Raw genomic sequence first — 14,320 nt, 5'->3', positions numbered from 1 at the left:
CCTCATGTAAATTTTATCCTAAACTTAAATCTAAATTTTTCTAATCACAACTATTAAAAGTCTATAAGGCTGAAATTCTCATATGTTATTTCCATTGATTTTTGTTTCTAACTTGTTTTGATCAACCTTTTGATCTATGACTTATAAAGATGCGATCTTCAAACCAAACCATCACATAATTTAAAAATATGTCCTAAAACATATATAAACTTCTAATTCAAGATCAGATTGTTAAAAATTAACCAAAACATAAATTTAGCCAAAAATATCCACACTTTGGCCTATCCGAATATCTCTTTACATAAAATTTTATATCTTTGAAACTAATATCAAATATCTTCAAAATAATATTATAACATGTATATAAGAGGTTTATAATCATTCAATAAAATTATTAAAACCACTGGAATAGGTTTAAACCACCAAGGATTTAAACTTTTTCAAAACAGAAATTATTTTTCCTCTTCCAGTTTTTAAGTTTCTAAATCTAAGAAAATATTTCATCAAAACCTTTAATCATGCAACAAATCCTCAACCAATAATCATATATACATGTTAACAATACTCCATAAAAATTTCGGACCAAGATATATCCATTAGCTTGGTCAAAAACTCCAAGATATAACATATTTTCCAGTTTATCTCCCAGAATGACCTTTTTAGAGTTTAAATAATATTTAACTGGCCAATTATTTTCAAATGAAATAAATAAGCTATCCACGTAAACTAGATTAAAAAAGAAATAACTTATATAAAGGAGACTTTATGATAAAACATTTACAAAAGTTTCGAAATGAGCGTACAAAAGAATACCTAAAAGCTATCCGAGAGAGTGTTTGATATTCTTTCAATGAAAAGTATAAAGAAAGATAATTTCGTGGGGAGTGGGCTGGATATATTTATGCACAAGATATGGAAGATGATGAGATTGAAGTGAGAGTTGAGTGTAGGTCTTTCTTACCCAATAATATCTATAAAAATCAGTTCAAGATATTTTTACCCAATAATATCTACAAAAATCAGCTCAAGATATTTTTATCTAATAATATCCATAAAAATCAGATGAAGATATTTTTACCCAATAATATCCACAAAAATTAGCTCAAGATATTTTTACCTAATAATATCCACGAAAATCAGCTCAAGATATTTTTACCCAATAATATCCACACAAAAATCAGCTCAAAATATTTTCTAAAGGTGGAGAGTAGACTTGGAAGAGTGAGGTGGCTAAGATCTTTCCATGTGTCCAATTAAAACTTTTCTAACTATCTCCAATAATCAAAAATACACTTATGATACTATAGTGAGTAATAACACCAACTATGTAGTTAGACTAAAACCTATACGATTAATAGATTCGTGAAAATTTATGGGGTCTTCACGAGATTCTTAAAGTCAATAGAAATTTCACTATTAAATTTTTAGTGGGCTGTTACATACGTGTATGCATGTGAATGGATGCTATACGTATTGTATGTACGTTCACAAAAAAAAAAAAGAAACAAAATGAAGCTTTAAAAGACGTAAGAACTGTTAAGGACTGTAGGGACCGAAAAAAAAAGAAAACTATTTTTTTAAAATAAAATAACTTTTTCTTAAAACAACTTTTACAAAAAGAAAGAAAACCATACTTTAAATGCGAAGAAAATGTTTTAAAATGTCCATTTGAAAGTGAGGCTTCGGCCCTATGTTTAAAATGTCCCTATGAACGATAATATTTTAAATGATGCCATGAAAAATGACTTTTTCTAAAATGACTTTAATGAAAATTATTTTCTTTTAATATAACTTTTATGAAAGAAACAAACTGAAGAACCGTAAGAACTGTAAGCAATGACTGTAAAAATTGTAAAGGACTAAATGGAATGTAAAGGAAATGAAAGAACTGTAAATGAATGAACGGACTGAAATGAATGGATGATATATGAAAATACATAATGGCCACATCGATTGAAATAAAAATGATACCAAATGAATGGACTGGACGGGGCAGATTGCAATGCCGGGTAAGTAGTACTGATAGTGCACCCTAATGGAATAGATTCCCAACTCATGGTCACAAGCGGAATCAAGTCCAAAAGACTGCTAACCCCACTACATGGAGCGTAGCAGTGTGCAATGGCTAATGAAAGTGATAAGAATGAATGGATGCATGTTAAGAATAAATGGACTGAATGCATGAACGTACATAAGTATGAATGAATGAATGTACATATGCATGAATGCATGTAAAAGATAAATGCATGAACTGACTCTTTAAGAAATGAAGGCAACGATGTGTGGAGAACTGTTTTAAAGCAAAAATCATGTTTATACAAAAAAAACCTCACCTTGCAATGTTTTAAAATGAAAAGAAAGACGTATGCATTCTAAGTAAGATAGATATAAATATATATATATATATATATATATATATGAAATGATAACTGTATGACTGAAAATCTATATTATTATATTTTAACAGTATGAAGTAATACTTACGAGTTATCAACTCATTTTAGTTTTTATGTGCGCCTTTCTAGGGACGAGATGAGCATGACAGGTCAGGATGGACACAGACTAAGGGAAGAGCACGAAGACTTAGGCAAGATGTTTTATACGAGAAACTTAAATTATGAGATTTAATATTTTCGACTGTAATCTTTTAATTAAGAAAATAAAATTTATTTATAACATTGAGTTTTTTATATTCTGATATGAATGGAAAAGAAATCGAAAGGGAATCGTAATTCTCGACGATTTTATCAAAATCGTTTGAAAATGACCCACCATAAGAATGAGAGTTACAAGTCGTGGCTTGACTGGAGGGAAGGAGGCAGTGACACTGTGACTCGGCAGGAGGGAGGGAGGGGGTGGGGCAGGGGCTCGAGGGAGGGGTTCTCTATTCCTGAGTGGGAGGAAGGGAAGATGGGATACGGGAGGAAGGGAAGATTGTTTACTCAATCCGCTACAATGCGACCACATCATTGGTAAATGGAGTGCCTATGTGTCACAATTTTATTGAGTGCCTTTTTGTAGGGGAGAGCGGTGCCGACTGCTAGAAGATATTCTCATGGTTCTCCAATATGGAGCACATCAAATAGCAATTGCAACCTATTTATCACCAACACTGATAAACAAAACCCTGTATCATTTATAACTCGCAAGCTCAACTCATTTTAATTAATTTTAAATTAATTATTGATAAATTTTATTATTTTTTAAATATTTTATAAAAAAATTAAATTCATCTCAATAAAATATATAAAAAAATATTATTCATAATTCATCTCTCCTCGTTTCAACGTAAAAACATAATCTTAATAATCTAAAATACGAGTACCACAACGATGTATATATATCTTACAAATTTGGTAGAACTCGAAGAGATTGGTCTAAATGATAAAAAAAACTACGTTCCTCTTCGTCACTTTGTCACTGACAGACCGAGATAACATGTAAGTACGATAATGATGGAGTGCAGATACACCAACGCCAAGTCATAATATCTTTGATAATGTATGGAAAAGCCATGCTCTCTCTCGTTTTCGTTCTCCTCATTGTCCTCCTCCTGATCTCGTACTCTATCTTCATGGGGACCGTCAATTTCATATCCTACTTGTTTCCTCTGCTGCAGTCACCCGCGACTATGCACCCACTATGTGCAACCAACCCGCCTCTCTGGGTCTACATGTACAATCTCCCACACCAGTTCAACGTGGGCATGCTAAATCTTTGAAACCTAGAACAAACCCTAGTGACGGACCGAAACTGGCTGCCGTAGCCCAAGAACTCGGGCCTAAAGAGGCAGCACAGCGTGCAGTACTAGATGATGGGCTCGCTTTTGTATGAAGGAGATGGTGCGGAGGATAGAGACGCGATTTGGGTTTTGGATCTAGAAATGGCTGACATATTCTTTGTGCCATTTTTCTCTTTGTTGAGCTTCAATACCCACGGGCATGTAATGACGGATCTTGAGACAGAGATTGATCAACAATTGCAGGCACGTGATCGGTTTGACTGTGGTTGTTCTTTTTTTTGTTTGGGTTAATTTTGTGCTGTCTATGCACCCATAGCTTTTACTTTTGGAGAAATGGGAAAACGGGCATTGAATTTTGTAGTTAATGGCATTGAATTGAGTGCTTTTGCTTAGTTTTTGAGCTGATCTTTAACTATATATTGTCCTTCTTATCATGTACCAAAATAAAGGAAAAAGGAAAAAAAGAAACCCATTTAGTATAACCACAGTTGAATAATTTCGTTGAATATTTTCTTGTTCATGTTTTCTTTTGGATGAATCAAGGGTGATCTTAAAACTCTTATACATCCTTTACTCAATTTGCTTAAGAACTGATTGGGCTGTAGGCGAACAAGTAAATCTCTTGGACACGAAGTAAATTGCCAAATTTCAGAGCCATTATACCATTGGATGATTGGGTTTCTTCTTTCGAGTCATTCAATTGAACTGCATACAAAGCAGTTTTGTGGGATTGGGAACGCTCAGGTTGTAGCTTATGATAGATGGGATGGTGTGATGAGTGATGCATTTGATTTTCGTCATGCATAGGTTTTGCAATTGTATTGTTGGTTTGGCATGTGTTTAGTTGGAAGTTTCATTGGTGGCCTTCGATGATGATCATCACAAAGAGGGTGGAGATAAAATGATTTTAGTTCTTTCGCCAGTCACCTTTCAAAAGCTTACCTATATTTTCTTTGACTATATACTAGAAAACTATGCTTGGTTTGGTTGATTGGCTTTTTCAGCAATTGTTTGATAGTTCATCAGTTATAGGTCTGTAATGACCAGTGGCTTAGCCCTTGTGTTAGTTTAATTTATCAAGTTTTACCTATAAATATTTTTAGGTAATACTGCACATTTTAATTGAATATCGATTTGTCCATCGTCTTTAGTTCTTCCTGTGATATTATCTCTTTTCTGCATCAATGTTCCTAAGAGCAGTGCATCTATCAATATCTCCATTGCGGGTTTTTGAAATCATAATAGCCTATTTTGAGTTGATTGGTTGAGGTTAAATTACTCAAATATTTGATACTCTTTAGTTTTAAGGGAAACAGAGATTTAAAAAAAAAATCAATTGTCACACCTTTTTTGAACTTAGATGTATTTTTGTTTACAGTTTAGTATGGGTTGCTTCTAGATTGATTTACTGAAATTCTTGCGGCAATCCAAGTACTGGCAGCAATCTGGAGGCAGAGACCATGTAATTCCTATGACACATCCCAATGCATTCAAATTTCTATGAGAACAGGTAAATGCATCTATTCAGATTGTTGTAGATTTTGGACGCTACCCTAGAACCATGTCAAACATGAGCAAAGATGTAGTGGCCCCGTGTGTGCACATTGATTCGTTTGCAGAGGATGACTCTACAGATCCATTTGAATCCTGTACCACGCTTCTTTTTTTCCGTGGGAGGACATTCCAGATGTTAAAAGCCACCTGCAGTGTGAAACTAAACCCATGCAAATTTATTCACCAACCCCCAAACATCAGCATTGTTTCTTTTCTTGGAGTATTAGGCCACCCACTCCACCGTAATTCTGCAGCAAATATTGACCAAGAGGGCTCTTGATCAAGTTGCACCGAAAGGTTGCATGTGTCTTGTATCCCATGGTTCTCCTATAAAAGGAGATGAATTCTGAATATGAAAATCATCCTCACTGCGGTGAGAGATCAAGGGCAGTGGGAGGAATAAAAACTGAGAAAGAGGGACATGAGGGAGAGATGAGAATTTGTAGATTTTGTAAATCTTGTACAAATTCTATAAAAGAGGCTCCAGTGGACATAGGCAATTTGCTGAACCACTTTAAAATTGTTTTGTGTGATTTTCGGACAGGCTAGAGGCACAACAAATGGTATCAGAGCTCTGGTTCGAGCTGTCCGAAAATTCAAGTTAGTCAAAATCAATTTTTGACAACTCCAGGATGTTCCTCGCGTCGAGATGAATCCGTTGCAGCAAACGGAATAAAAAACGGAGGTCGGAGGAGCCTACACGCGCCCCTAGAAGATCGGCGCGTGTCTCTGATGTAACCCACGCGCCCCCACGCGTACTAGAGGTTGAAGACGAGTGATCCACACGCTCCCACGCGCCCTCACGCGCGCCAGAGGAAGAAGATGTGTGACTGACACGCTCTCACGCGCCCTACAGAGGTTCAGCAGGTGAACAACACGCGCCTCACGCGCTCCCCACGTGCACAAGCTATTGCAGCGCGTGTCGTCCACGCGCCAACGCGCCCTCAGACGCCCTACCCGGGCGCGTGCATCCCACGCGCCAGACAGATCTGAACCGTCCGTTTTTCAGATCTTTTTTGGGCTAGATCTAAGCCATTCGGAGTCCGATTTCAACGATCAAATAATGCTTTCCAACTATTTGGATCATTCCGGACTCATCCGTATGGTGGGAATGTTGAGATTCACCATCGATACATTCAATCTGAACCGTCCACGTGTTGTAGATCATTTTGGGCTAGATCCACGCTAGTTGGAGTTCCATTGCGATGATCAAATAGTGCTGACAAACTATTTGGATCATTCCGGACTCATCGGTAAGGTGGGAATGTTGAGATTCACCATCGGTATTTTTGATCTGAACCATTCATAGTTGCAGATCAGTTGTGGGCTTGATCGTAGCCAGTCAGAGTCATGATGGACTCATTTGTTTTGAGCTTGATCGCAGCCAGTTGGAGTCGTGCCAGACTCATTGGTTTTGGGGCTTGATGTCAACCAGTTGGAGTCCAATGTTGCCGGACTCAGTTCGTTTGGGCTTGATTTAAGCCAGTCGGGATCGTGAAGTTTGAGGAGCAAACTTCTGATCATTGGACAATGTTGATTAACTTGTTATATCAGCAGATTTTGGCAGTAAGACAACTCATGGAGCATAATGTTATTAAGAGGAGAACCGTACCGGACCTCATTGTGGCTTTCTTTGAAAAGCCTGTTGGAAATAACAAAATGCTGATAAAGAAATTGTTCAACTTCAGAAAAGGCAGAAGGTACTATTGTTGCCCAATAGCATTTGACGTTGTGGTCAAAAGGTTGGGAGGTCATGAGAATGGCTATGAGTAATTATGCAAAGAAGTCGAAATTGAAGTTTCTCAATGTAAGAGATCTTATCCTAGATGAGGAGGTACGCAGAAGAGATTCTGGCAAGATCTCGAGTTGTTAGTCCTGAATGTTGATAGTAAGGACAGAGGCAAGTCAAGATCTGGACAACAGATGACTCGCTAGAAATTGTAGCAAGATAGGCCACAAGAGACTGCTAAAATCAGGAGAAAATTGTGAATGATGTTGTGAATATGGTGACTGAAGAAATACATGGCGTTGCATTTCTTGCAGTGCACAATGCTGTTAAAGACAGCTTGAAGACAACAGTCATTCAGTAGTATTTTCTCAAAAAGATATGGAAGGTCACGAATGATTCATTGGTCTTGGCTTGTGGTAATAGTCGTGTGAATTAGATAAGGACATGAAGAAATCTCCCTAGATCACGATATGAAGCAAAGGTGTGAGAGATGAGAACAAAACGTCAGATGTTCCATGGATATCTACACCTAAAGTTGATGATCACATGGCTGCCAAGACGATCAGACTTCCATGGTGGTTACTACCTTAAACTATATCCTACTAAATGAAGGTAGTGAACTACGGTATGAAGAAAAATCTTGCAAGAAAGAAGATTATGCAAGTCGGAGACTGCACACAAGATGGGCACATGCGACTGAAGACAGCAGCAGGATGATGAGTCAGTCAAGTCAGAGATGGAGACCTCAGCAACAGGTTCTCTGATATGTGTCAAGGTCCGTGTGAGACCATTGATTCCTAGTGCAGTAGGAGATGTGTTGCCCTATATGTATGTGTTGATTAAGGGCACTGTACGTGATGAACTAAAGTTATGCCTCACTTTAGTTAGTCTTCTGACTTGAAGACATGAGCTGTAAAATTGCATAGATGATAAGGGATCATGCTGGAGATAAAGCTCGGCATGTTGAGAACCAGTCTCCAAGTTGGAGATTGGTGTGATTGTAGGATTATGGAGCTTGGTTTTGAAAGCTGTAAAGGCACCATGTAGATTGTTCGCTCGGTTGTGGCTCGAGTGAAGCTCAGTTTGCTTAAGGTGTACATGAGTGCGGACTCATGGACTCGAGTGAAAGAAGAATCCTAGAGAGTTGAGATTGTGCAGTGAAGCACTTGTAAATTTCCTCTGAAGAAAATCCCTTGCAAGCTCTGTGGATGTAGATGATGCTAATGCATTTGAAGATGCATTTGAAAAGGCATCTGGAAATCCATTTGAAGACGTACCTGCAGATGCATTGGAGCGTATTCGATAGTAGAAGTCTCTCATGTCAAAGAATGATGTGCGTTCATTTGAAGAATGAATCAGTTTGCAAGCAGTCTAGTATAGCACACTTGGGTGGAGGGGGTGATTGTTAAAAGCCACCTGCAGTGTGAAACCAAACCCATGCAAATTTATTCACCAACCCCCAAACATCGGCATTGTTTCTTTTCTTGGAGTATTAGGCCACCCACTCCACCGTAATTCTGCAGCAAATATTGACCAAGAGGGCTCTTGATCAAGTTGCACCGAAAGATTGCATGTGTCTTGTATCCCATGGTTCTCCTATAAAAGGAGATGAATTCTGAAGATGAAAATCATCCTCATTGCGGTGAGAGATCAAGGGCAGTGGGAGAAAGAAAAACAGAGAAAGAGGGACATGAGGGAGAGATGAGAATTTGTAGATTTTGTAAATCTTATACAAATTCTATAAAAGAGGCTCCAGTGGACGTAGGCAATTTGCTGAACCACTTTAAAATTATTTTGTGTGATTTTCGGACAGGCTAGAGGCACAACACCAGAAAGATGTGTGTCCATTTGAATCTTGTTACATCCTTAAATTTTACGCATAAACGATTCAGTTAGTGTGGGTCTTGTTATGCTACAGGAGGGCATTGTTCATGTTACATTGGCAAAGATATTAGTTGCTTACGATGATGTTCACTACGAGCGGAGTGTGGCAATGGATGAAAATATAAAAGTGGTATGTAGTACTAACCTATGAGTGTTTTTTTTTTTTTTTTTTTTTTGATATAGCATCCTATTTCTACCCATAAGACAACACCAATTGTAATTCTTCTTCTTCCTCGCCTGCCATTGCATCTTAATTATGGCATAGGGATGTAGTGATATTGTCAAAAAAAAATTTACGTACATCATAATCATCAATTTCTTCATCTTCATGATAAGTGGCTTAGTTTGTTAGTTTCTATATGAATATATAGATACATGGAACACCCAACATCGCACTATGGTTGTGGCATGTAGTCTCTGATCTTCACCACGGAAATTCCTCTTTGCATTTGTATACTTTCCCCTCTTTCTCATTTCTTTCTTCTTATGTTATACCAGTCTTCGCAAGGAATGCGTTTGTCAAAGTTCTGTCTGCAACCTGATACGCCTTCATCTTGTCGCTTGTTTGAAGCCATTGTGAGCCATTGTGTTCCGGTCATAGCGAGTGATCAAATTGAGCTCCCATTTGAGGATGAAATTGACTATGCCCAATTCTCAATATTCTTCTCCTTCAAGGAGGCATTGAAACCTGGTTACATGGTTAATGAGCTACGGAATTTTCCAAAAGAGAAATGGATTGAAATGTGGAAGTAGCTTAAGAAAATCTCCCATCATTATGAATTCCAGTATCCCCCAAGAAAAGAAGAAGCTGTCAATATGGTATGAAGGCAGGTTAAACACAAGCTTCTTGGGGTCAAACTTGCTATACATAGAAGTCAGAAGTTGAAAGTTCCGAACTAGTGGCGGAGGAAAAGATGATTTTTCAAGTTTTGTGATTTTGTATATTTATACTCATTTCATCATTCATAGGGACAACCGTTAATTAAAAGGAAAGAGTCAAAGCTAGTTACAAGCCACAATTGTCAGTTAAATCCAAGGGACAGTAAAATCCAAAGGTTGCTGATATTTTTTTTTTTTTTGATCTTATTGTTTGGTTTTGGCTCTATCTTCACTCTATATTGAATGACACTCTCCTCACTCTACAGTGACATATTTAGTTACTTTCTTTGTTGAATTTTTTAATTTTGTGATGAAAAAAGAAATTAAAGAACTCGGGTTGGCTCTAGTGTTTGACTTCAAAAGTGCAATTTGAGTTCTTAATAATGTAATTACAAAGATTGTTTATACCATTTCAGGCTCTGATGAAGTTGTTTCTTATTGGTACCGGAGAAGATCCTTTTGTCGTCGAGATAAATTATTGCGGATGTCATGTGATTATGCGACTTGGATCAATGAATCTATAATAAATTCCATCCTTGAAATTTGCTCAACATACTCAAAATTTGCTCGACGTCTTCGAATTTTGCTTAACCTTACTACGAACCCTTTCATATTGCCTTCATGTTGTCCTTACGTTTCTATGCACATTGCGCATCTTGGTCACTTTTTGGAAAAAACTTCTTATTCACATCTCGTCACTCTTCCATTCACATGTTCGGAGTCAACTCCAGGTACTTAACCTCACCCATCTGATAGCGCTTACACCTCGCATACTAAGATCCTTGTAAGAAAAGCTCGAAGTCGCAATCTCACCTTCCATCTTGATCCTTGCTTAGCTTGTGGTCATTCATGCACTTCCTAATTATCGCAGTCCATCTAACGTTTCTATTCTATTCCTTTTATAACTACGTAACCATTTCTATACATTCCTGGCATTCCATCATTCATTATTACTCTTCTAGCTATGTCTAGTCTTATCACTTCCTTCATGTCATGCTCTTAACACAGTCTCTTCTAGCAGGTGCCAGTCTGACATGCTTGCATTAACTATGTCATATTTGTAAAATACCAAAACAATTCAAAGAAAATACTTTCTTATACTTATTGTAGGAGGAGACCTGCCTTGGGAAGGCGTTAGCCTAGGTTTTTCCTTCCTCCTTTAATTCTTTTTTTAAAAGTTTTCTTTTATGTAAAAAGGCTTTCTATCTTCTTTTTGTTTTTTTAAAAAAAATTATAGAGTCTCTCATAACCTGAGTTTTGCTCTAATACCTATGTAATGCTCATCCTTGTGGTAGGATTTTTAGAAAATGATTTTAAGAAAGAGACAGAAATCATCATTCATTTTAAAACTTTTTCCTTTCTTATCCAAGATACAAAAGACTCAATATTTATAAAATAAAACTTATTAATTTAAAGAGGATTATAGCGAAAAATATTAAGCTTTATAATTAAGCCTTTCGTACAAAACATTGTGCCTAGGCTTTCGTCCTCTTTCCCTTAAGCTGTGTCCATCCTGACATGTTTTACTCATCTTGTCCTTGGAAGAGCATACATAAAAACTAAAATGAGTTGATGACTTGTAAGCATTACTTCATAAAATCAACATATACTAACTAGGTTTTCAGTCATGTATTTATCACTCCATACATATTATACATATGACATTCGTTTATTTAAAACATTTCAAGGTAGGGTTTTTTCTTGAAAATGATTTTCTTTCGTAAAATGTTTATTTTCTTTCGTAAAACATCTCATGCCTCGTACACTCATTTCTCAAAGAGTTTGAACATACATACATTCTTTCTTATTACTTTCCTTTTACCGGTACACATTGTTACTCCTTGTGTGTGAGGGTTAGCAGTCTTCCTTTGGACCTAGACTCTGCCCATGGCTACTGGTTGGGAATCTCTTTTCAATCAGGAGGCAGCACTGGATGCACTATCAATACTACTTATCCAAAATTACAATCTGCCCATTCATTTGGTACCCATTCATTCATTCATGTGGTCTTCACATATTTTCATGCATTAAAACTTTCATTCATTCAATCATTTCTTTCTCTGCAGTCATTTTCTTTAATTCATTCTTTTCAGTCCATTAATTTAATATACATTGTTTAAAAGCATAGCTTAAACCTCAACATTTAAAAGCCGTATTTGAAATCATAAATATAAGTATCGTTTAAAACATCAATCCATGGCATCATTAAACATCATCTTTCAAGGCATCACTTAAAAAATCAGTTCATGGTATCATTGAAAATATCAATTCATAAGGATATTTTAAAACATTTTCTTTGTGTCGTTTAAAATATCACTTAAAGCATAAGACATAAGCCTTAACATTTCTTTTCATGAAAATAAAGATAATATATACTACTTATAGTTATCTATGACATGCATACACTTAGATACTTGGGGTGCATAAAAGGGGGTTGCCAAAAAGGACCGTTACATATATATACTTTTAAACATTATACTTAGCATTTTTTCTCAAAATGTCGTTCGTGTCATTTCCTAAAGCATCATAAAGGAAAAATATTTCATTTTCATTTTTATATCTTTAAAAAACTTTAAAAGAGCATGCACATAATACTTACCTGAACTCCATATCATACTCATTTCATGTAGTCTATTCGTGTGTGTGTCAGATAACAACCTACATGTATACACACAACCTTAGCGTCATTCTCTATCTAGTACATAAGCAACTAAACTAAAAATAGAACTACATTTCATTTAGAAACACTCCGTTCACATTATGCTACACCATACATTACTACGACGCACATCACACAGTGCGTCGCTACACGACATGAAGTACATGCCATGTGTACTCCCTTCACAACACTACTACAATGTACACCACACAGTGCATTGCTACACAACATGGAGTATACGCCATGTGTGCTCCCTTTACAACACTACGCTACATCACTATTACAACACATATTTCACACCCACACTTCACAGCACAGTCCACAACACTATATAGTACATTGCACAATTACGCCCAACACTTCACTACACATCGAACTCCACAATTAACCACAGCATAGTCCATAACCAATCAACTAACATCTAGCATAAATAATGAGGGAGAGAGGGTTATACCATCGTTGGAATTAACCTGTGCGTTGGTCACTACCTAGCATGGTCAATGATGTCGGAAGTATGTGGCGACTAAACCTCATACGGTGGCTATTTTGGGCAGTTGGGAACTGTTTGGGCATTGAGCTAGGCTATTAGGCATTGGGTTGAGATCTTGTGGTGGTGGCCTCATGGTGGTGTTAAGGTGGCACACGGTGGAGGCACGATGGCTTGTGGAGGAGCTTGGGCCGAGGGTCTCAAACATGAGAAATTGGAGGGAGATCTTGGCTAGCTATGGCAGAGCATGAGGGAAGCTTGAAAAAGTCCTAGTGGAGCTGTGGTGGCGATGGGAAAGGCGGCATGGTGGCCTACAATGGTATATCTAGGCTAGGGATGGAACTCGTGTGCTAGAGAGTGAGGGAGTGTGTGAGGGGTAGGGACTTCAGCTGGGCCTGGGGATGGCTATGGGAGGTTACTAATGAGGAATGAGGCTGTTGGTGGCGGTGCAGTGGCATGGGTGGTATGGTTCGGAGACGCAAGAAGGAGAACCCGTGAGAAGGGGAGAGAGCATGGGAGAGATGGGGTTTCGGCTTGGCTTTGGTTAGGCATAGAGATGATCACCGGTGAGAGGAGGTGGTTGTGGTGGTTCTCTGTGGGGCTGGAGGCTGGCAACGGTGACATATGGAGGAGGGAAATGGGAGAAATCCATTTTGGGTTGGGCTATTGCAGGAGGGGAGAGAGAGAGAGAGAGAGAGAGAGAGAGAGAGAGAGAGAGAGAGAGAGAGAGAGAGAGAGGCTCGTGGTGGTTGTGTTCGGTAGGTAGGTGGTCACAGGAGTGAGGGGATTTGCTAGTGGCTGGCGGCTAGGCTGGAGGAGAAGAGATTCGGTGGAAGGGAGGGGAGCTTTTCGTCAGGCAAGAGAGAGAGAGAGAGAGAGAGAGAGAGAGAGAGAGGCTAGGGCTTGAGTATTAATTCTGGCCCTACATCCAAGGGTTTCCAATCTAATCCGACAGGGAGAATTAAACATAAAGTTAACTAACTTAAAATAGATATTTAAATATATAAACACATTAATACTAATTTAAACTCAACTTTAGTTTATAAAATAATATTATTTCATCATTAAATAATTGATGAAGTTTTACCAATTATCTTTAAGAGAAGAAAAATATTTAATTAATTAGAGTTTTCAACATAATTTAAACATAATTTAAATCTCATAATATTTTTAATAACTAAAATCATTTAATTAAAATGATTTTTTACAATTATAATATTTTTAGAGTTTTTTAAAAATGAAAATATCTTGTATAAATATTTTCATGACATTTAAAATATTCGAAGACTTTAAAATACTAGACTTACTTTAAAAATCACTTTATATCTTTATCGAAGTTCGGCACGCAGAATGAGATTTATTACCGTAAGACAGGGAAAAGAGCGA

General features: G+C 37.2%; 1 protein-coding gene and 1 pseudogene across 1 annotated transcript; both read left to right on the top strand.

Annotated features, from left to right (window-relative positions):
- Positions 1-3,481: 3,481 nt before the first annotated feature.
- LOC122309624 lies at positions 3,482-4,248 on the top strand (annotated as a pseudogene).
- A 4,076-nt stretch (positions 4,249-8,324) lies between these two features.
- LOC122309625 (probable arabinosyltransferase ARAD1) lies at positions 8,325-10,069 on the top strand. Its single transcript, XM_043123157.1, has 2 exons — positions 8,325-9,039; positions 9,408-10,069. The coding sequence occupies exons 1-2, from the start codon at positions 8,935-8,937 to the stop codon at positions 9,660-9,662; spliced, it is 360 nt and encodes a 119-aa protein (XP_042979091.1). The 5' UTR covers positions 8,325-8,934; the 3' UTR covers positions 9,663-10,069.
- Positions 10,070-14,320: the final 4,251 nt, after the last annotated feature.

Source organism: Carya illinoinensis, chromosome 5 (genome assembly GCF_018687715.1).
Source record: "Carya illinoinensis cultivar Pawnee chromosome 5, C.illinoinensisPawnee_v1, whole genome shotgun sequence".
Classification (NCBI taxonomy): domain Eukaryota; kingdom Viridiplantae; phylum Streptophyta; class Magnoliopsida; order Fagales; family Juglandaceae; genus Carya; species Carya illinoinensis.
Note: the sequence above shows the minus strand (reverse complement) of the source record. Positions and strands in the feature narration are given on the sequence as shown.

Coding starts and splice junctions, on each gene's coding strand:
- LOC122309625 (XM_043123157.1), top strand. CDS start 8,935: ATGCTACAGGAGGGCATTGTTCATGTTACATTGGCAAAGATATTAGTT. Junction 9,040..9,407: donor TGGATGAAAATATAAAAGTG/GTATGTAGTACT, acceptor ATGTTATACCAG/TCTTCGCAAGGAATGCGTTT.